The 24,424-nt window shown below is 41.7% G+C and overlaps 1 protein-coding gene across 3 annotated transcripts in view; it reads right to left on the reverse strand.

The window, feature by feature from the left end:
* Positions 1-2,072: 2,072 nt before the first annotated feature.
* Positions 2,073-24,424, reverse strand: part of EIF4E3 (eukaryotic translation initiation factor 4E family member 3) — a 44,231-nt gene continuing 21,879 nt past the window's right edge. For 2 of the 3 annotated variants that reach the window (XM_036869013.1, XM_036869010.1), the window contains exons 3-7: positions 19,764-19,858; positions 18,098-18,158; positions 15,424-15,490; positions 11,528-11,683; positions 5,157-7,171 (exon numbers count right to left, since the gene is read on the reverse strand). In XM_036869013.1, coding sequence (XP_036724908.1) covers positions 7,125-7,171; positions 11,528-11,683; positions 15,424-15,490; positions 18,098-18,158; positions 19,764-19,789 — 357 coding nt within the window. In that variant the 5' untranslated portion in view covers positions 19,790-19,858 and the 3' untranslated portion in view covers positions 5,157-7,124. Of the gene's footprint in view, positions 2,484-5,156; positions 7,172-11,527; positions 11,684-15,423; positions 15,491-18,097; positions 18,159-19,763; positions 19,859-24,424 lie in introns of those variants that run through there. The other variant, XM_036869011.1, reaches the window with a different exon arrangement.

Below are 24,424 nucleotides of genomic sequence, written 5' to 3' on the forward strand. Positions count from 1 at the left end.
TACACGCTGAATACATGGCTGCAGTAATCAGACTCAAATGGGTGGAGGAGATATTAGGAAATCTTAAAGCCTTCACAGTGTTATGCCCTGCTCCTCATTTAATTAATTAATTTCATTTAATTCACTGTGTTAAAATTAATTGAGCATCATACACACAATCTTGAACTGCTTGCTTTTACAGGGAGAGTTAGGAAGAGTCTGTAGATGAATGGGAGAAATAAGAGTGCTGGTATTTTGCTTGTTTTTAAAGGGATATGTCAGCTAGAAAGCAAGAGTAAATCGACTTTACGTGGCTAAATAAGGGGCAACTGAATCTTACGGGCAAATTGGGGGACAAACGAGAAACAAGCATGATTGGCTTATTCTAAAATGAAACCATTCTTAGCAAAGGGTAAAGAAAAAGAATGAAAATAAATAAAATGTGTTTCCTAAGACACCAACATGAGCCCTATCACCAAATACATTCAAGGAGGGAGGAGAAGAAAACAGGAATAGCTGCTTCCTGCCACAGGACGCATGGCAACCTACTAGGTGTCAGACAGCATGCTAGGAGCTTCACACGCATCCAAACAGGTGGATAGAAAGTTTCAGTAGGTGCCGGAATAAACAGGGTTTGACAATCACCACACATATACCTGGAACCTTATCAAGATGAAGCAGTGTGGTTTGTAACGTTGCATGAAATTCTAAACCTGAGGGAGTAGAACGACATTTCTATACTATAGAACCCAATTACAGCGTGAGAATCCACGGCAACAGATTAGGAAAGATCTCAACATAAAGCTCTGCAGATTAATGAACACTTAAACAAACCCCACGAAGTTCTAACTTCAAAAAAGGAAGGAGCACCAATTCACAGCAATATAGTCCCAAATTAGAAAACGGCAAGAACTTTTGCATGAAAAGTCCAAACACGTGCACGAAACACGTAAATCACTATGTTTTTTCAAGTAAGAAAAGTACAGTCTAGTCTTACCTGATGGCTGCCAAAGGCTGGAATAAAAATTACTGACTTAGAGAAGCAACTTTCACATGTATCTGAACATCAAACACAACACACAATATAAAATCAAAAATAACTGGAACAGAAAACTTTTCAGTCTGACCTTAAAAATACTGAGCCAATCACTAGATGAAGTCAGATCAAAAGGAAGGGCATTACACCAGCTTGTAGCCATATGTGAAGGGGCCCCAAATGCACAGGGCACAGATGGTACACCACGGGGAGGAGGGGGCACAGGCAGATCCAAAACATCAGGCAAATAAACCTGCTTCAAGTTACACAGGTAACACAGTTCAAAAGAACGAATACTTTTGAATGCAACTGATAAGATTTTAAATTTGGGACAAAGGGTACTGGATGGAGGTGCCAAGGTAAAGTGCGCCCACTAGTTTAAGCTCAGAAATCCTTTTGTGTAACAATCTCAGTGAAACTGAAATCTCGGTGAGGGGACATGCAAAGGGATGGTGACTTGTTATTAACCAATTACTGAGAAGATAGTTAAAACTTTTTGAAAAACCATACAGTGGCTGTCAGCCAGGGCTCAGAAATTTTTTTGGGGGGGGGTGGGATTTCATGTATACTCACAAAGCTAATCGCTCTACTCGAAAATAGAAACCATGTAACTTAATTTAAATGCTCGAAGTCCTTTAATATTCCCCAGTCATCATTTATGTAAACTGCTAAAATTAAAATTTTCACCTCCTAAACCTTCATTAAAAGTCGCTTCTTTGTACGTAAAAAAAAAAAAAAAAGTTCTATAGAGAACTCAGAAATGCTGATATTCACTTCGTTTGTTTCTCTCATGCAAAGTTGCCAGGTTAATAAATCTCAAACACTTGTTCCAAAATAGAAGTTTCAGAAAAATTCTCTGACTTCAACATGAGAAGTTGAAACTGTCATAAAGAGATCGTGCATTTCGTTAAATGAGTGGGTCACTTTTCTCAGGCAGCAACCAAAACAAAAACATGTAAGACGGATTTCTTCAACCTTGTGATTTCTGAAGGACACAAGAGCATAGAATATCCAAAAGGCTGTTGTATTGGATATTCTAGTAAGGTACATTCAACACACACATATACAATGGGACTCTCAATTTCAGTAGCAACGATGAACAAAATAATACTGACTTCACAATGACTTTTGCTTATCATTCACATGGTTTAGGGAATACTTTGATTTTTTTGGATACTTCCAGGTATCAAAGTATCCTTCCAATTTAGCAACAGCTTTGCTAAGCCACATCTAGGAGTGACAATTAATTTGAGTGGAAATTCACTCCCAGACTACTTTGATAGTCATTTGAACAGTTTTGCGTTATTTTACATGCAATTTTATAGCTCTATAACGTTCATTTAATCTCGTTCAATGATGCTGAACCCCAGATGCCGTAAGACATTATGGAAAAGGAGTTACTGCGCATATGGGGTACCTACGTTTTCTGAACATTAATTTCTTTTCCCTTAACAGGCTGAAATGGTATCTAGAAAAGAGAAAAACCACCATTGTGTATTAAAGGTTTTATATTATGGACTTCCAGAGGTGGGCTACCTATTACTGCTTGGGGTCCTAGCCATAAAGTTCTTATTTATGAACGTCATTTTCTCAAGTCTAAGTAATAATGCCTTTCTCCAGCCTTCAGAAGGTTGTTGGTATCATACACCCAAATCAGGTCACCTGAGAGAGCTTGCGGGGGGGGGGGGGGGGGGGGGGCGGTGGCAGTGAGGCTCTCCCCATTTGAAACATCAGGGGGTTGGATATAATCAGGGGTTTGCAAAGTGGGGGCTCTGAGGACCATCCACATTAGAACCCCTGGGGCGCTTGCTAAAAAGGCAGGTATCTGAATCAGAAACTCTAGGTTCGGGGTCGAGAAAGGAAGCACCCCAGTAAATTCTTCTGCATGCTAAGGGATGAGAAGCCCTGGTAGATGATCTCAAAGGTCCCTTCCACTCTAAAATTCTAAGAGTCTGTGAGTTTTAGGAGTAGAGTTGCATCAGCCAGATCTCTAAGAGAGTGACTCTGAGCCTGAATGGGTTAACCTAAATGAGAAGCGCTGTTAGATTTCGATGCAAATGTAAAAGCAGAAAACAAAAACAGAACTGTATCATCAGATGTGTGAGGCATCTATTTGGGCTTTTTTCCTCACGGGAGATGGAGAGGAAGAGCCCCACTCTAACTGCTGCATAAGAGAAGAGACCCCAAGGGGGCTTTCACTGCACTTCCATTCCTATCCTTTTCCTCCTCACCTTCTGACCCCTCTCTGCTGTTGCAGCAGTTAGCTCTCCAGGCATTGACCATCCTGAGTCACCAAACTCTTAAGTAACTTGTCATCGGTCTGAATATCCTCTTTGAAGAAATAAACTGTCTACAGGCAGTCCTCTACTTTCATTGGTAACGAGCGAAACGTGACAGAAACATCAATCTAGGAAAGGTGAACAGCAGACTTACATTTTTAAAGGGGAGTTTCATATTTAGAAAGAAAAAAGAAAAGAAAAAAAGAATCAAACTCTAACTTTACTTTTCTCCCTTTGGGCACAAGATTTGCCCACTTTGACGAAATATTTCTGGTATTTCCTATATGTTAGTTTATTTCATTCCTTCTCTTCCTAACTGCTTATAGGCTCAATGAGAGCCTAAGATTTGAGATTTTTTTTTTTAAAGCACATCCGGAGTGCTCTATCTTTGACACATTTTTATTAGGTGTAGGAGAGCTAAACTTCTACTGGTAGTACCTCATCAAATTTTTATAAAACCACAAGAGCAACAGGCAGTGGAATCTTAAAATGATTATACAGACAGACAGAGCTGGATACATTATGCTGCTGAGGCAGAACCGCTGGCGGGAAAGCAGCGCCACCATGTGACCGCTCCAAACGTTGTCAGCTTTGTGTAAATACAAACGTTGGGATCCTCTCAGAGTTGGGCATTGTGTAGCAAAATGCCCACCTCCTGGAATAATAAATAAGGTTCTCTTCTAACACCACAGTGTGACACTGCTTCGGTCACTGAGCGTGACAGGCAGAGAATGAGAGCTGCTTGTAACAAGGGCATCTGATTATGTATCGGTGTATCAATGGCCAGATTGGATCAGATATTTAGTGCGTGATCGGGGTGACATGTTTTGGCGTTAGGGGGACAGACTTTGAGTGTTCCCTGTTTAAGGAAGCCAGGACTGCGGTGTAGCCTGCAGACTTCAATGCCCAGTTCTATCACGCTGGCTAGCCCCCTGTCCTTTCACAAAGGACAATCTCTCTGTTGGTAGATTATACACTATGTCTAGTGGGCCCAATTATGTTCAAAATTTCTTTCAAGTACAAAGTCTTGTGACTATATATGTATGATGTAGACATCGGCTAAATTCAAGAAAGTGGAGAAGGTCAGAGTCAAGTTAAGCTCAAAGTTTACCAGAATTGTGTTTTCCTTTCCATGTTTTTTCTCCATCAACTGTATCCCTGAATTTAATAGGCACGTTATATTAAATGGACGTGTCCTCTGTAAACTACACCCTCACTTCAGAAATGCAGAAACATTGTGGGTGGGAGGAACATTAAAACGGAGTGAGTCGGCATTCAGAAAGCGCTTACAAAAGAGAACCGAAATACAGACAAGTTACTTTCAATGAGTACCATCTGTCCTTATTTAATAGGAATGACAAAGACCAGAGAGCAAGCTCTCTGGCTTCTGGATGGCTCTATGCAGAGTCCAGGCTACACCTGCAAAGGCTTGGCTTGGCTGAAAGACACTCGGATTCTACTGCAAGTGCCCCCTTTCCCCAGCAATGGCCGAGCGGGGGACGCCACCCTAACACTAAAGTCACGTGCCCCACAAAACATTTCCTTGTATCTACAGAGAGTATTAGCTTCTTTAATCCAAAAAGGTAATGAGAGGTTTTTAAACTGATTACATCAGCTTAGTTCATACACTGTCTCTTAAGAACTAAATATTCAATTAAAACAATTTCCAAAGCAAAATCTGACAAAATCCTCTCTTAGGGTAATTTAGATGATAGGTTTTTAACTTGGGCAAATTAAACCCTTCTCACAGTTGGTATTTTCCACAGGGTCAGAAAGAGTGGCACAAGTTCTCTGGGACAAAAAAACCTACTTTGTGTGTTAAGCCATGTTTCGTGATCATAAACAATAGAAACTAGAAAACATTAATGGGAGCCTAACATTCCTATTCCTTTTATTTTTTTACTTCAAAAGCTACATACATGCAAAACTTGAACACGTCATCACAATGCTTTAAATAAAGTTCAAAAATAAAAATACTTCAACATCCATTTACTTATGGAAATATATATGACAATTATAATGAAGATAAGTCAATTATATCCTTTTTTCTACTCTATCAGAAAAATACTTATATTATAAAAAAGAATTTAAATTCATGCCCAGAATATTTTTTTAAATCCTTGATCAATAATTTAAAAACAAGTTGGATGTTAGTACAATGTTTAAAAAAATAAAAGTTCCAGGCTTTTGAAAAATGGGTCTGATATCCTTATACCTCATTTTGAAATCACTGGAGAAACTCAAGTTTAGAAACAAAGCATTAAAAAAAAAAAAGAAAAGCCATGATCATTGTTATTATGGTTGATGTAGTTACTGATGCAAGTGAAGGGCAGGACTTTTGTAAAAAGATATTGTTTCAAATCCGTCAAAATGTTTGCATGGAGGATTTTATTTACAAACACAGGTTGCGGGCTGGAAGTGACCCCACCTCTCTCTGCTGGTCAATACTGCAAGAGGAATTAAAACTCCTGGGTGCAATGAAGTTTGGATGCACTGCCCTTCTGTGAAATGTATAAGCATGCCCTAGCTCCCCTGAGTCCAGAAAAAAGCCAGCAGGAGGAAGCGTCTCCAAATGGCCCTGCCTTTTTCAGGTAGACGCAGCAGGAGGCTTGGCAGAGTCGAGGGAGGGAAATCAGAACATTCTGAGTGTTCCAGAGGGTGGTCATTTCCTTCTACTAAAACCGGTATTTATTTGGTAACATAATACGATGTATCTCAACAATTCTAAAAATTAATGTGAACAGAATTGCATTCAGAGTTCAACTTTGTGAATGTTCACATTCGTCCTGGAAATGAGATTTAACTTCTGCTCCTAAATGAAAAAGGCAGGGGAAAGCTGCCCAGACCGGAGAATGATTGATTATTGGAAACGACACACAATACGAAGAGCAAAAGGGGATCATTTAACAAAATGTGTCTGAATTGATTTGGAAAGCCCTAAGTGGGTACACACACCCAAAATTTAGAAGCAGCTTAATTCAAACAATTAAAATATCACCTTCTCTTCAGATCAGAAATTATAAGGTTTCCTATTGAGACAAACCCCTTGCTACCACTCTAAGCGCCTCCCTTTGAAAAGGCCAAATTGAAATTCTGGTTGGAAAATATTTCCACAGAGGGTCCAAAGATCTACAGTTTGATTTATATCCTGATACTCAACTGCGATTATAGTTTTCATGTTTGGCAACCCAACTATTATTTTCCTTTCATCTCGGAAAAAAAAAAAATTCTTAAAAAGGAAAAATAAAAGATGTGTGTACTCTCAGTGAAAAATCAGATTAAGTAAGGTTTTTCTTTTCCCTGGGACAGAAAAAACAATGCCCAGTGCACAGTATGTAGGAATGTGTCACAACAAATAATCAAAAGACAGGTTTCACCGAGCTAGTATTCCTCCGAGGACAGTGTGGTTTTCAAAAGCAGTATTGTCACGATTATGCATATTCTCATTAACTAGGTACAGCAGAGCTACTTAAAGGGAAACCAATTTCTTGTGCCTCAATGAAAGGGGAGTATAGAAAACAATAATTAGACTGAATGAGAAGTTTAAAAGGGCAAAAAAAAAAAAAAATTGGAGTGAAAAGAACAGAGAATTCAGAAAGAAAAAAAAAAAAGCAAAAAAAAAAAGCAAGTAATGTGACGGTGAAAACCCACACAATCTCCCTCCACCCCACCTGCCACTTTGAATCCTAATTGCTCAATCTGCAAGGGCCGAAACCCACTCTAAATGGACCAGCATCAGGCTTCGGCAAGTCTTCTCTTCACTCTCCCTCCTGTTAAGACCGTTTCCAAAACCAATCAGCAAAGGACAAAGAATTCTTTACAGAGTGCAATTAGTGTTTTCCACGTCCACCTTCAAAAGCATGATGCTCTTCATGGGCTAAAGGACAGAAAAAAACAAAAAAGAAAAAAAGGAAAGAAAACTTTAAGCAAAGGATGGGGCAACCCTCCTCTAAGGCATCTCATTCAGTTTCCCCAAATGTTGGCAAGAACTCAAATACCTTTGTGTGCCAGTAACTGTTAGCTAAGGCGTGCATTTCCTGAGAAACGTAATAATGAAAATTAAAACAAGGAATAAACAAGCAATGGGCATGCTGCCTGTTCCTTCTTGCAGTGCCGGAGAGGATGAGTAATCCCAACAAGCTGATGAAGAGGATACGCTGGGCTGCCAGCAAATTCTGTAGGGAAACGGGCCCCGCGGAACGCAGTGCTGGGGAGGGGCCTCACAGAACCAAGACAGGGCCATTCACAAGCTTATCTTTAAAAATAAAACAAAACAAAAGTAAAACCAAGCTGAGAACAACACAAGGAGGGTAGCCATTCTCTTAGGTCCTCCCCTACCTTTAAACACCCTCTGTGGGCAATGAAGTTTCATTAAATGGATGGGTCTTTTATTTTTCCCAATCACGTTTTTTTTTTTTCTTTCTTTCTTTCTTCTTTTTTTCCAGCCCTACTGTCTGGCTTGCAAAATGACTAATTAAAATTAGGAACTTCAGAATAAAAAATGATGCTATGAAAAATATTTTCCAAAGACTTAAATTTTTATAAAGTGGAGGTGGGAATTGGGAGACCTGTGAAATATAAAATATTTCCTCCAAGGCAAAAGGCCAAGTTTGAAAATCCACTTCCTGGACTTGGTTAAATCCATCATCATGAAGCAAGGGCAGATCCTCTTCTCTCAAATGGAAAAGTTACTGACTTGGGGCTGAAAAAGCCAAAGGCCACTCAAGATCCCCCATGCTTTGTCTCCCCCCGCCCCACCCTAGGAAGGATGTCCTAGGAAGGCAGACATGGGCTGGCCCATCTCACCTCCTAAGCCCCTTCTAAGTCTGTATTTTTAAGATGGACTAAATTCTTCAGACTAGTGTGTGGTAGGGGTGAGGCGGGGAACAGGACCATGTGCCCTTTAGGATCATCACAGTTATTCACCCAAACCTGATCTTTACTTGGATAAAACACTGAGACAAGCACACTTTACAGCTCCCAGGGTTACCTCAGGTTGGCCCAATTCCTAAGGGTGGCCAGGAATCCAAGCTGACTTAATTGAACATTTCTCACATGTAGAACTTTATAAATATTTCACTTTTTTTTTCTTTTTAAGAAAGATTTTTAGGACAGACATCGAACAAAATGTGGCCTGCTCTTCTATGAAGTATATCATTGCTACTGGGTCAAGTGTGTGGGGGGGCCCACAGACCTCTTAGCGATGCTGGACCCCAAATGATTAATCAAGAGATAGGAACTGTCCACAGATTTTTATTACTTCTCAGTGTGAGGGACAGTTTGGGGCAGTCATAGTTAAGACAGTGCAATCCTGATGGGTCACGGAGATGGGAACAGAACATTCATAATCGGGAGAGTTCTGGGGAACAGGGAAAAGTTCTGTGGGCCTTAGGTTAGCCTTGGTTGAAAGGGAATATAGAAAAGGCCAAAGCCAGGAGTCAGCAAACATTTTTCTGGAAAGGGGCAGAGGATAAACATCTTAGGCTCCGTGGGTCACAGGGTCTCTGTCTCAACTATTAACTCTACCCTTGTAACATTAAAGCAGCCACAGATGATATATACCCCAACAGGCATTGCTAGGTACCCATACGCTTTATATATAAATACTGAAATTTGGATTTCATACAATGTTCATATGTTACAAAACATAGTTCTTCTTTTGATTTTTTCTAACCATTGAAAAACGTGAAAGGAATTCTTAGCTGCAGCCCATACAAAAACAGGTGGGAAGGGGGCAGATATGGCTTGACAGTGTAGTTTGCCAAACTCTGCTCTAAACAATTCTCACATCAGAAGACATTTGTCATTCAGCTGCTCTGAAGAACCTAACAGAATTTGGCGGGGGGAGGGGGTCTCCATTCATTTAAGTTTCCCAGTCAAGTAACCGAACTGTATCTAACACACAGATAACTTATCAACAGCCTGACCCTCAGCCACCCGACTGGAGGCCCTGCCCAAATTCATTAGGGCTCTTTCTACACGGGAAAATCTCCCCTGTCACGTGGCTCCTGTAACAAGACTGAGGAAAAGCGTGGAGTTGGCCATTTCTGACCTAGTTCACCCTACCACCCTACCTGTTCTTTACCTACCTACCTAACACCCTACCTGTTCTTTATCAAGCTGTGAATAACAATTCTGCCCAAAACCTCATTTTTCCAAATCAATTCTGCAGCACGTGGTGTATGACCTTACTGAGTAAAGGACTGCCTGCTTTATATAAAATAAAGACAATTGCTTGTTTTTTCCAATTCCAATTTTTATTTGAATAATCTTTGAATTTTTAAATGTCAATTTATGCCCTTAAAATATGCATTTCTACTAAGACCCGCAGCCAGTTCTGCCTAACTCATGAACGTCACTATGGCCTCTACATAAATGTAGACGCCCTAAAGGGCTCCTGATCTGGGGAGCTGCAACGTCCCCTCCTTTGTCTGGCTTTTTTCTCCCCCCGCCCTCCCCCAACCCCAGCCATCACAACAATGAAGTGATGACTCATCCTTGCTTAGGCTTACCTCATTATTGCCACTGCCCTAAAAACTAGCCTAACCGCTCAGTGGCCCGATTGCCTCTGTGGCCTAAACACTCCTTTCATGTGTTGAGCCTGCTGCTACCCTGCGTGTTAGAATTTTGAAGCAGAAGGGACCTTGGAGATCATTTAAGACCAACCTTCTCAATAGTTAAGATGGGAAAGTGAAAGGAGGAGAAACCGTGACTTGCTCGAGGTCACAGTGTTGAAGTGGGACAAAAATCCACAGTGCCTGACTTTACCACTCCAAATTGCTTTTCTCCTCTTTGGAGTCAAATGTGGAGAAGGTTCTAAGGAGGTAAAGAACGTGTTCGCCCCGTTCATAAATGGCGGCGAAACATACTTCCTTTTGGAGAGTTTCTGCTGGAGTTAGTCTCGTGGAGTACAAAAAACAGACCCTCGGTGAACTTTCAATTAATGTCTGGGCTGAAAATACAATTAATGTTCCCTATGGAGTCAAAATGGCATCTACAAATGTGCGGCTTCCACACGGCACAAACAATAAGCGACTTCTGCAGTGCCATCCTCTGTCTCTTTTATTTAAAGTTTCATCTAAAATTCAGATGCTAAGCATCTCCTGAATATCTGCAGCAGCAGGTCTGTCCCACTGCTTAAAATCTAAACCACTGGGCCTGTGATTATATGATTGCTTGGAGGGAGGCCTTACTCTTCATATCATAGTAAGACAATCACACAGCAAAATTTGACTTTTTTCTTCTCCGTTTTGACAAGGGGTTGGGAAAAGTGAAACGCTAATAGAGTATGTTTCACTAATACTAAGATGCACTCCCCACCCTGCCTCCCCACTGCACATATGAAGACCCCCGGAATCAAGAATGTGCCATAGTTTAATTAGGAGCCTTGTATTTTTCTTTCTTAGTAATACTAAAATAATACTTATCATCAAGGGCATCTTAGATTCAATGAAATACCGTGGTTTAAAAAAATTGGGTTACTGACTCTTGGAATAGTTTGGGGAATAGGAAATTCATCACATACGTGTAGGGCTGTCAATCCTTCTCTCTAACTCACTGGTAAAACTGTAACCCGCAGTTTGATCTACCAAACATTGGTTTAATAGCACTAAGCTGTTTTCATTATGAAAAAGATGACTTTTTCAAAAGAGCACACAAAAGCAATGAACATGAATCATGATGGAAACAATGGGTCCACACACCTATTCATACTGTTAACATTTCACCACTATGCGTGCATTCTCTTCTGTGTCACAGTCATCCGTAATGAGGACGTATTAGCATTTCAGTAGAACATTCAATCATGCCTGTGCGCAGAACGAGTTCCTCCACAAATACAGATGTTATACATTATAAATCCCTGTTTATGAAGGGATGATTGAAAATCTACCTGCCAGCTCATATAACAACTTTTTTTGTTATTGTTGCTTCAAATTGAAGGTAATTTTTTCTGAGAGTGACAAGTTTGAGATCAGGTTTGAATTTTTGAAATAACAAAAACAGTAAGTCTCTCCTTTTCTGATCCGTGTGTTTAGGCGACAACTGAAATCTCACTTTAATTTCTGAGGCTAAAGTTTTTTTTTAAACGCCCTTAAAATGTATTTTATTGAATTATTTATTGGATTATAGAATTTCAAGTGATTCTCCCTGCACCTCATTGGCAACACAGTTTCTGGCTTTAAAAGTATGGTAGAATAAGCTAGAAAGTAGTAACTGGAAATGAAGCACTTACGTTTATAAAATACGGCTTTAAAAGATATGTGGGGCAGGAGTTCATAGATCTTTTCTAAAACGGTGGCTTCCCCCACTACAGCGGCATTTACATTCCAGACTTGGACGACGTCTTCGCGGTCCCGGACACTGACACTAACTCCTATTACTTCGTCATCTGAGTGGAAGGAAGGGGGAAGAAAGAAATGAGTGATAATTTCAAGTCCGCTGGAGTCGGTTGTTTAGCACTTATCATTTTATCTGTAAGGTGCAGAGAAGATGATCAAGACAAGGTGGCACGAGAGAACCCGTGATAAATACTGTTTCTAAGGGGAGTCGTTGGACAAAAGCAAGTTAGTGGGCAAAAGCTGTAGCAGTCACATCACATTTATCCGGCGACTTAGATAAACAGAGTGTCCCGGCCAAACAAATTTTCCAGACAAGTAACTTACCCTTCTTAACATGTTACCGAAGCTTTGGACTATTTCTTACTCTGTTTTGATGAGACTTTTTCAAGTTGCATAATGATCGGCCCTCTGAAAGCCAACTGAACTCACATGAACTTTTCCTCGATGCTTGGCTGTCTTTGTTAAGAACAGCAAGTATTTCTCCCGACTTCCTGCCAACCATTCAGAGATCTCGGGTGGTTAGTGCTCTAGGCCCCAACACTAACTGGACCCAGACTGTGTGTTCCGAGTTGCTCATTCTGCTTTCTGTGGTTTTGCTTGTCTGCTCCTTTCCTATTAATCATCCCTGCTGTTGCCTGATTCTCCCTAGCCATCCCCCTTCTGGTTTGGGCATTTTAACTGTGGGCTAGAGAATCAATGACCATCTGTTGGCCCTGTGTATAAAGTAAGTATCTTCTAAGCGTGGCCGTGTCATTAGAGCACTTCGGCAAATGGGCAGGAAAGCATTTATCTACTTTGATTAATGTAGGTTGTTTTTTTTTTTTTTTTTAACTAAATTCTGGATTTGGGGCTGCCCTGTAGGTATTCGAGAATGGTGGCTGCATAAGTAGGATTGTGTACTGTCCTATGGAGCCACTTTGTGTATAGTAATTTGCAGCAAAATGACAGGAGTAAAGACTTGACTCCTGGTATGCATGTTTGCGGCATCTTACTGAACTAGGGTCACCCCTCTGCCCTTGCACACTCAGCATCAACGAGTGAAATGTGAAAGATGAGCATTATCAAAGTTAGGAAATTTTGCTTTAGTTAATATGTTTTGCCTAATTTTCCTTATTTACTATAAATCTGTACATCTCAGTATTTCTGCTATCAGTTTTTCCGTGTGTCTTCTGGAAGTTAAAATGTTCCAGCATTTAGATATAATTTAAATGAGGACCTGTCCAATTACTAAAGGAGTTCATCTTCGGTAAAGTAATTCCTCTCTTTCCTCCGTCCTTCCCTTCTCTCCTTCATTCCCTTTTTCCCTCTCTCCCTTCTTTCCTTTGTAAATAAATTTGACTCTGGCTAAATGTGTATGACGTGACACTGAATAATTCCATATATAGAAGTGTTTGAAAGCAGACAAAATCAGTCGAAGGTGTCAGAAGTTGGGCTTGTGGCCACCTTTGGGGGAAGGGAGGGTGTGGAGAGAGATTCTGGAGGCCAGTAACATTCTGTTCCTTGATCTGGGTGCCACTTACAGGGATCTGTTTACTTTGAGAATAGGTATCAAGGTATACACATAATAGTTTGTGTCCTTCTCTGTATACATGTCACATTTAGACAAAAATTTCCAAAAGAGTAAACAGTACCTGATCATGGCTATCCACAGACACTGATTATCCCATCAAGAAATGTGTCTTATGTACATGTTTCTTGTTTTCTCGTTTATCTTCAAAGTATATTTGCTACAGCTCAATGTTAAATTCTATGTGAACAAAAAAATCATCAAGTGAAGAGGGAAGCTTTGGCATTTACCACTTTCAAGAAGAGTCATGAAGACACTAGCTCAGCCTTTCAGGAAAAGAGCAGCCTTTTCCAGTCTTTTTGTTTTGCCCATTTCTACACTATTGGTCAGAGGGTACTGTAGCTTTACGGGTGCTGAAAACGCTGAACTGTCAATATTTCAGTCTGGCCTGGCTTTTGGTACCTACGTGTAACCTCCTAGCACAGCACTTTCAGAAAGGGCATGGTAAAAAGGCTGCAGCCCGTATGCAAAAGGAGATCCACCGGCAAACGTGTAATATTCATAAGCAGAATCAACCAGCAAAAACCCTGATTATTTTAGGGTACTGGCAGCACAAGACGTCAGAGCCAGGAGGAGCCACTGTTTGAAGATGGGGGACGTGAGGACCAGAGAGATGAGCTGACCTGCTGCAGTGGTGGAGCTGGGTTAACTAAGAGCGAACAGTTAATACTTAATGGTGCTCTCGTTCCAAAGTCAACCGCAGAACAATAGGTCTTCTTTGCTCAATCCTGCCTATTCATTATTACTTAGACTATTTTCCCTGGTTCTGGAAACAGGAATAATTCATACAGAAAACTTCCTCTCCCAGGGATTTATTTGTTTATAATTACATCAAAGATGCATTTTTGACTACATATTGTAAAGTTGCTACCTACTCCCTATTTAAACAGAAGGAATCTGTACTTTTAAGACAATTTCATCTTAACCCAGGTTCTGTCTTCAGTGAATAAAAAGAGGTGTAAGAATTAAGGAAAACAAAAGTAGAATGATTGAAACTGTTAGTGAGGTAAATCTGAAACCTGCTTGGCACTGGCTAGGCCTATAAGGGTTCCCAAAGACAGAACCAGTTAAGAAGCCTGAGGGCAAATCAATCAATACCAAATAGTTAAAAAAAAAAATTGTAGCTGAAAGCTGAACAGGAAAAATGTCATTCTAAATGTTACCTCAGAAGCACTCAGAAGGAACTACCCAAGAAGAAAACAAAACTTTAAACTAGCAATTCAATTTTCCTCTTTCAGTGGTTTCACGACAAAAACAAAGCAACATAAAAATGGGGTAAGGGATTAACAGGTACAAACTATTAGGTATAAAATAAGCTACGGGGATGTGTTGTGCAGCTTGGGGGATAGAGTCAATATTTTGTAATGACTACAGATGGAGTATAATCTTTGAAAATTGTGACTCTTTATGTTGTGCACCTGTAACTTATGGGTTTTGTACATCAGCTATACTTCAATTAAACAAACAAACAAAAAAAGCAAAATAAAAATGTATTCACAGGGCTCTCAGAAACTCACTCAGTATTTGAGAACAGAGTGAGTCTTCAAGTAATGTCTTCAAAGTAAAGTCCTGAAGACTTAACATTTTAGCCCCTATTGTCGGATCACAGGCACTAATAGTGATTCATCCCCACCTCCCGTTTATCTCTCACTTTGAGGAGAAGGGACCAAGAGAGGGACAGGACGAAGGGGCGAGGAATTGAGAGGGGCAGAAAGGACTGTGCCGACCTAACTACAAACTTCAGGTGACAACAAAGGCACTGGGCTCTTCTGGAAGAATTGGAACTGATGAAGGAAACCCACCACCAGTGGTGTTAGGAGCCCAATGTCAAATTTCATTTTCTTCTGGAACAAATATAAGGCTGTATGTCAATTATACTTCAATTAAAAAAAAAAAAGTTTTCCTTCTTTTCTGCCTATTTATTTTAGACAGATGGTCATGGATACTATGAAGATGAGCTATAAGTGCAAAAAAAAACATATAGGCATACACACATATGTATATCCACGTAATATACGCTTATGTAAATATACATATGCACATACACATATAACATGAAAACGCCACGATCACATGGGAAAAAGCTAAGTAACCTCATAGTTACAAAATAAGCAACTCCAAAGTATGTAAAAAAGGCAAACACACAGAAACAAAGCTCAGCAAGGAACAAGCACAAGCCAAGCACGCGCGAGCGGGGACGACCAGAGCTGAGGGTCTCATTACCTGCGACGGCACAGTCTGTGAACTGTTCCCCGATAGTTGCTAACAACAACTCTTTCCAAACTGTGGACTGGTGCGGGAAAAGAATAAAAAGCAAAACAAAAGAAAACCAAAGAGAAGGAACACATACACATTTTTAAACAATTATCTTCAGGAGCTACCCAAGTCACATTTTCTTTAACCTCTCACGCCCTTTCCACGCCCGTATCTGGAGCCCGCAGACATCGCTGAATCGCAGGCGTAAACGCCCACGTGGTGGCGTATGTTTGTATTGTTTTTACACATCGCTTTGCACAGAGAGATACAAGGGATCCCAAGTCACAAACTCCGTGTCCACAAAACTGTGGGGTCCGAAGCCACAAAGCTAATCTCTAGTGCCACCTCTGATGAAGTTGAGAACAACGTGGGAAAAATGCATTCAAATGACCTACACTTTTCCAATTTCTTTGCCTCTCACTGATTCAAAATGTATCAGCTGGTTATAAGTGAATGCTGTTAGGACCATCCTTCTCTTCAAAACCCTTTCCTGCTTTTCCTGCAGTTTATAAGGTACTTCCAAGGTTACACAAGTGAAGGACACTTAAAGAAATTTCTGGTTTACTGACTACCAGAGATTTGCAGATTTCCATTCACTTGAAGGTATTTTGTTTCTGCTAAGTGACTGAACTGTGGTGTGTGTGTGTGTGTGTGTGTGTGTGCGCGCACGTGTGCATTTCCCTGGAAGAATCAGTGCACGCACTACTCCACCTCTTCCCTGTGAGAAAACCTTGAGCCTCTTCTACCCAAGATCCCCTAATGCCGTCCAATCAACAGCCAGCATCCACGCACAGGTAACTGGAGGCCTCCAAGTTCTTTCTAGTTACTCCTCCTCGAAAAGTTCTTGGTTCCGTATCTCTTCCTTGTCATGGTTCACAGGCCCTGAACTCCACCAGAACCGGGTTTGAATCCTGACAGCCGGCTTAGAGCTGTACCCTGGGCAGGCTATTAGCCTCTCTGAGCATCAGTTTCCTTCAGCGAACAGGGAATAATAATAGGACCGACCTCCCAGGGCTGTTGTGACCATCAAATTAGTCAACAAATGTTGCGTTCGACGGGCTCAGTACTGTGATTGCAACAACAGCACTGGAGATGTAAGATCCATTCCATAAACAGCTGCGTGTTTGCTCTGGACCAGGCGCCCACTATATATTAACTATAATAAGAGTATGTATTATCAAGTTCTAATGAGCTCAAAGCAGCCTCGCTGAATTTTTAACCAAGACCACAGCAGTTAACCAGCATGACTTTTCACTCTCAAGGAGGGTTTTTTCTCTTTCCTAGACCCTCCGTTCTGGTCTACCTGTCTCCCGCCTAGAAACCATCCCTTCTGTTTTTTATCTGTCTCGTCTGCAGTCTCTTACGCTATTAGGAACAAAGATGAGTGTTGAGAGGAAGTTAGGGGAAGGGGACGTTCCCTCTCCTGCTGTGAATTCAGAGGAGGTTGACCCACTGGATTCCCACTGGCCAGCAACAAAGAGAGGGCTGAGCCGCTTGGGATGAGGACACTTGTGCAGATGTGAAAGCGTTATTATCTGCGACTGAATGTGGTCAAGTGAGCTGACAAGGAGGGAGGACAAACTTGTCTTTCAGCTACCTTTCAGCCAACGCTGACATCATGATTGTTTCTACCAGAAGTCAATGTCTACTGCAAGTAAATAAAGAACATGGCAAGGGAAACGTGTTCTTATGGAAATTCAAACCAACTTTCTCTCCTTTTAGGGGGGCAGGAAGAGCTTCACAGGCCTTGCTTGGTTTTCTGTTTGCTCCCCTGACGTTTTAAAAATTATATATGCCAAATACTAGCCAAATCTCGTAGCTACGCATCTTAACGATAGTTTGCACCTTTAACAAACAAACTGGGTCATGTCTTTAGGTTTGTGCTTATCGGGAAACGATGCAAGGTCAAGCCTATGGGTCCCTGGAGATGTTTCAGTCCTTTGAGCTCATCCACATGCAAGAAACCATGAAAAGGTGAGACTGGGCAGCATGTGTCCTTTCATCCATCTTCAAAGGCGGCTTAAGAACAGATCTGAATGCTCTTTTCAGTCAGTACAATGAACTACAGCCCACTCCTGGGAAACCCAGGTTTCTGAGGCTTGACCACTGCCAACCAGCGCCCAAGCAGGCCGTGCCATCAACCAGGGTTTCATCAACCCCAGAGGGAGACTGGACACAGCCTCGCGTGAAACCCCAAAGAGCGGTGAGAGGCAAGGCCTCCCACGCATCCCCGCTCTCTGCGCCAGGGTCATTCTCAGAAGTGCTTGTCGCCCCGGTGGGGAAGCGACGAGCCTTTGCTGGGAAGGATCCTGCTTCTCACAACGTAAACCCTCTTCCACATGTCGGTTACGGCTGTGGAGGACGTGACAGCCCTAATCAGCTTTTCTGTCAAGTTTATAGGCATGTAGCTGTTCAGAACTATATGATACAGTCACACTATTATACCATTTCTACAGAGACTCACAATATATTTTCAAGGTGACAGTGTAAGGCAGAAAACCACCAAGGTCAGAATAGAATCTCTCACCCCCAGTCCCGTTCTGAGTCTACCAGGCGGACTGTCTAAAACGCACAAGAGGTTCATCATAAGCAGTCAACAACCCCGAACTTAGCTTCTAGAAAAGGATGAGAACAAACCTACCGTGCTGTCCTTGGGAACTTTCATCTTCCATACGCCACCCTTTGCATTACTCTCCTCTTCCCTGGATCAAAGACCAATGTTCACAGTTACACTCATGGATTAAGTAGCGCTACATACATCTAGTTTAACAATGGATGACATTAAAAACAAAAAACAATGGGGCATTCTGCAATAAACTCTCCCCGGGTTCATTTTACTGGAAACAGAAGCAGATGAAAGAAAAAGGAAGGGGATGGAGATGGGGAGGGAAGAAAGTGGGATTCAGGGGCCAAAAGGGTAGGGAAGGTGATGGGGCACCAGGTTCTCATCCGCAAGGAGGTGGTGATGAGAGGTTCCCTAGACCACCCGGGGGGTACAAACTAATACAAGTGCTTCACATGTGTGAAGGCCTTTACATTTCAATGTCATGTTCCTGACATCGCCTCATCTGATTCGCATTTCAATCTTGTGTCATAAGACTAATGGGGGACTCAGCCCCGGTAGAGGACATCTGCTGTTTCCCTGTGTAGTAACTGCTCCCTCTTCTGGCAAGAGCACCCCAATTTCCCTTTAAGGAGCTACTTGTCCCCTACTCTTATGCCAGACCCTTTCTGATATGGCTGATTCCATATCCTAGCTTGAAAGGTGGGCTTATGACCCAGGTTTGCTTCCTAGTCTTTATGATTGGCCAGGGATGGAAAGGCAACCCACACTGGGCCGATGAGAGCCTGCCCTGGCATTTTATTGGAGCTGGTGAATGCTGACATTGACAAACTTGTAGGGCTTAAGACTGGAGCTTATAAAAGCCATTTTGTCACCACAAACGGGAGAACCTGCCTGAAAATTAAAACAAGGCAGAGAAAAGCAAAGCAGGTCTGATGGAGAGTGTCAGATTCCTAATAAGAATTGAGCACCCAGATCTGCCCAAAATCAGCCCTCCCGGTAGACTGTTTAGTTACAGAGGCCAAAAGACTCCTTTTTTTCTTTTTGGCTCAGTTTACGTTTCTGCCATTTGCTACCAAAGAGCTAAGATATATTCCCATTTTATTAATCAGTAAATGGCTTAGATCAGTTGAGGGACATGATGCAAGGATTTACTACTAACTGGGACTCCAGCCTAGGCAAACTGGCTTACTGTCCTCCACCCTCAACACTACTCCAGCTATTAAAGAAGAAAGACACCTTCCCCTCGACCCTGGGCCATGATCGGTATCATACACTTTCTATGTGGTCCACATGAGGTATGTCTGAGGTTATATAATCTTTGTTCATATAATAGATGTGGGTACCGCATCTGTTCCCTCATCTCCCCTCCAGCCTATAAGCTTTTTCACTCCACTGTCCAGGTCATTACTGAACAAGTGAAAGAAGAAACGCAAATGATGCCACACCCCCATACAAAGACCTGCATGGCACCTGCAGCGAGCTAATGAGGACCTATGTATTGTGAGACTGCAATGGGGTCCTCCATGGGCAGAGGCTGAGACACCTGGTCATCACTCTGGAGCACACGGGGAATGGGGTAGAGGGAAGGGGTCTACTTCAAAATTAAATCATGGCTAAAATGACTCTGCAACGCCACCAGGAGAAAATTACTTTGGCATTCCAATTTGGCATGAAGTTATTTTATTACGTTCACAACCATTTCCCTCCCACCTCAATCTCAAACTATACAGAAGACACTTACCAAAGTGGTCGTCTCTCTCCTCTCATTAAATGATAACTACATCTCAAAGGCAGGCTAGTCACAGGAGGAATATTATTGTACACACTCCAGAATATCTTTAAAAGAAAAACACTTTGTTTAATACACCCAGTATTGACTTACTGTGCCTCTAGCTTATAAAATTAATAATGCATTAAAGAAAAAAAATCAGATTCTCATTAAGTCCTATCCATTCAAACTAGATTTTTCTCAGTATTCCTTGTAATTTTCTGCTAGAAAATGTAACATAACACTAAAGAATGTTCTTTTCTGAAGGCAGGCTAAGTTGTATGCTTCAGGAAGCTATGGTTTAGCAAACATCCCTATGCAATGTGTCTCCACATAAAACAGGGTAAGGATCTTGCTAATGATTTTTCTGACAGGTATATGGCATCTAATAAAGCCTGTAGTGCTGAATATATGTACTGAACCATATTTCCTTATGACACAGACTCTGTCTTCTTTCTAAGCCTAGAAAGAGTGTGTTACACTTTGGATTGGGGGATGGGGTACAGAGGAAGCAAGGAGGGATTACCTCACGTGCTCTGTCCCCCTTCTTTTCCTCTCCCAGAAGGAAAAGGGAATAGCTCAGCTGCCAAAGCCACAAGTTGCCCAAGATACACGGTGTTAGGAATTCCATGATTGTGTGTTCTCCAAACTCATAGAGTGAAACCCAAGCCCCTAATAGGATGGAATTAGGAGGTGGGGTCTTTGGGCATAATTAGGCCATAAGGATGGAACCGGCCCCCCACCCCCCATGATGGGATTACTGTCCCAATAAGAAAAGGAAGAGAGTTAGCCCTCTCTCTCCACCATGTGCAGATATAATGAAAAGATGCCCATCTGTCTATAAGCCCAGGAAGACTGCCTTCACCAGGACTTGACCATTCTGGCACCCTGACCTTGAACTTCCAGCCTGCAGAACTGTGAGACATCAATGTTTGTTGTTGAAGGCACCCAGTCTATGGTATTCTGCTGTAACAGCTGGAACTAAGACACAGGGTGGCTGGTAGTCAGAAACAGATTACATAAAAATAATAGAGTAATAGTGACAATGAGAGTAACAGAAGCAACAGTAATAGGGCCAGGATTTAGTCTATGACTTTTACATGTTTATGTAATTTATCTTAACGACAACCTAATTCGGAGGTACAATTATTAATCTTGTTTTATAGATAAGGAAACTGAGGCACACAGACTCATCCTCCCAAGCACCACTGTGTGGTATGACCATCAGGATTAGGACAAGAAGTGAGTTTACGAAGAAGAAAACCCTTCCCAGTTTGTTTGGAATGGCACCAAGAATCTCTACACTACGAACTCTACGCATAGAATTACTATGCAAATGAAAAACATCACTCTGCGTGGTGAAGTAAGTCAAGGGTGGTTGTCTGGGTCTCCTAGTGGATCTGAGGAGACCAGAACAAGCAATAGAACAATTAGAAACATGAATCCAAGGGCATCATGAATGGAGCAGCATAGGTGGAAGGAAATTTTACCGATGTTGAATGATAATCCTTATGGGTTGTTTGAGCCCATGTTGTATAAAAACTGAATCCAAATTAACTGCAAGGCCAGCACCAGGGAATGATCAGATAAAACTGAAGGCAAAAAAAAAAAAAAAAGACAAACCACCTGACAATAGATTTATTAAGAATAGCTTATAAGAACCTGCCGTAGAGCACAGGGAACTCTACTCAATACTCTGTAATGGCCTATACGGGAAAAGAATCTTAAAAAAAAAAAAAGTGGATATATGTATAACTGATTCACTTTGCTGTACACCTGAAACTAACACATTGTGAATCAACTATACTCCAATAAAAGTTATTTTAAAAAAGAATAGGACAAGAAAAAAAATTTTTTTAATGTCAGGAAAAAAACAAAAAATAAACAAACAAAAAGAATACCTTGGGTCCCTTATACTAAAACGGTGCTAATGTAGGAAGTAACTGAAAATAGCTCTGTAGTAACAGTAGACCTCAGACATCTGTCTTTGTGGAGATACCCACCTTATAAATGGTTTGCTATCAGTGCAAATGATAAGATTACCCCAATATTTCAGTTATAGCCTGTGGTGTGGGTGTGAATAGGCAGAGCTAGAATCTGAGGCCAGGCAGTTGGATTCCAAAGCTGCATCCTTAACCACTAAGCTATTTCCTCTGCAGATATTACTACATATTTTCGGCACATCTTTCTCCAGTCCTAGAAGCCATGGACCAGGTCACGAGGTCATGGATGAGGTCACAGAGTGAGGGGCACCTGTTGAAGATGTTTTCCCACCAGCACGTGCCCTTCATCACACTGATTATGCCACTGCCTTAGCTCTAGCCTAGGACTTCTGCAATGATGTGGCAATGACCTGTGCAGAATTTATGGACACACTTATGCTAGAATATACATCTCTGCTTCCACCAAGAGGACTTTGGTGCCAGCAAACTTCAAGTCTCCTAAAAGGCATACCAGGCCAAAGCACCTGCCCTCACACCCTTGCCAAAGTTCTCAAATCCTAACTTTTCACCCAGTGTTTGAAGCATCTTGGAAAACACAACAAAATGCTTCTCCCGTTCCAAAGGTGAGAAAATCACACTAAGGATCGTGCTACAGTGTGTAGCTTTAGAAGATTCTCTTGAAAACACAGACAACTGATTTTGTTAGTCTTGGCAAATCTGAGAGGAGGAGATTACAGCCCAAGAAGATACAGTGAGAGACTTCACCCTGACCTAACGTACTTATTCAAGTGCATATTTGCATGTTTCTGCATGAACACAAAATGAGAGTGAAATATGCGGTGACCTCATTGAAAAGAGCCCCATGAAAGTCCGTGGCACTAAGTCGGTCTGTTTCCATATTGCAAACCTCACGCAGTGTGTGGAATACTCGTCAAGCATGTATGATGGCAAAAGAGCTGAAGGAAGGAACCCGGCATCACACAGCTCCTTAGACCTCCTTCCTCCCCTGCAGAAGCGAAAACGCTGTTTCACTGGAAACGTGATAATTCCTGGTCATATTCTCCGTAACATCCTTTTATGTTTGTTAAAGCATCTAAATTTTACTACAGATAGAACCTTGCAAACAGATTTCAAAAGCCCTTAGACTTATAATTAATTCTAAGTGGTCTGCAAACAGTAGATTTCAGTAAAACTAAGCACAATGTTTATTACTAATAATGAAGCGTTTTCTTCAAAAGCCTTAATGACAACCCGAGGAGAGGGAGGGAAGTCAGGCATCACTTATTCAGTCAACATGTGTGGACACCAAGGAAGAGCTTAATGGATGTTTTTTAATTCACAGCAGACACAACAGGCTGAAAGCCAAGTGTTTCTGACCTGGGAGAGCCAGGTAGTGGAGAGAGAAATGGGTTTTGCTTTGCATTCCAAAGGGCTTGACTTCAAGTGAGAACCAAAGTTTGGAGGACTGATGGGGGAGTGGGCAATTTCTCACCACGCAGTTAAGTCAAGGAATGAAAAACAAAATCCGACTTAGGGAGCTAAGTGGGGTTCACACATTGAGAGAACAGGAGAAAAGTTGGGGGAAACAGCAGAGCAGTGTGTATTCGGCTTCCTGGGTAAGGCCCATAGGTATATGTTTATTGATGTTAATATTTTTCAGTGCACAGGGCTTTCACTTTGGTGAAAACCCAAAGACGTGATTGGACTCAGAAGCTTATACACCATTTTAACAAAGGATGATAAATTGTGGAGAGTGACCAGACAAAGGAAAGGGGGTCTGGGGTCCCTAGAGGTGGTATATGGTGTGACTGTGCTGAGGAAATACAGGGTACACACATTTGCTTAGTAGGTTTGTTATGCAGACTCAAGTGGTAAGAAAAAGGGATACCTTCACAAATGTAAATTTATGTCACCTTTAAAAGGGTAATTTATGCCCTGATTTCAGGCAGATAGAGGAGGTCAGAGAGCTCCTCCTGGGTCTGCTGTTTTTCAACTGCCTTCAGTTCAAAGTAATTCTTAAGTTAAAGTGACATTTTTTGGGGTGGCATATTCTGATCCCCCTTGAGAGACCAAGTTTTACATCTGAAGTGACTGAATCACTTTCACTTTGCAAGATTTAACCTCCCACCCCACCCCACCTGTACAACGCCTGCCACTGCCAACATGCCAGCAGAGAGAGGATCCAGGTACTTTGACTTCAGTTCCGTTTCTGCACAACTGGGTTGTGACTATAATGTTGATCCCATCACGTACCCCATGAATAAATTAAATGACAGCTACATAATCCTGTTATTCTCGATACTAAGCTTCACTAAACAGAACAATGAAGTAGACCTGCCTGCAGGGCTTTCCCTCTCTTTTTTCAGGAGGGAGTTTCTCTCTTTCTTCCCTCGACCCTATCCCTTCACCCAAATGGTTCACTGCAGGTCATTCTATTGCAGGATGTCACCCACCGTGGGCTGCCCTGCTGTGTTCCAGGGCAGCGAGGACTTTGAATCAATCTTTCTATCATTCTCCATGATCGGTCCTGACCTATAAAACCTCTCCTCCCAAAAGGGACAGCCCCCCTTTCCCAATGATTTGCAAAGCAATCTGCTGTCCTACCTTAATGACCTGCGAGAGCACAGCAGCTCCACAACCTTCTGATAAGGGATGATGCCTTGATATCACCGGCCATACACAGGTAATAGA

Source organism: Balaenoptera musculus, chromosome 11 (genome assembly GCF_009873245.2).
Source record: "Balaenoptera musculus isolate JJ_BM4_2016_0621 chromosome 11, mBalMus1.pri.v3, whole genome shotgun sequence".
Classification (NCBI taxonomy): Eukaryota; Metazoa; Chordata; class Mammalia; order Artiodactyla; family Balaenopteridae; genus Balaenoptera; species Balaenoptera musculus.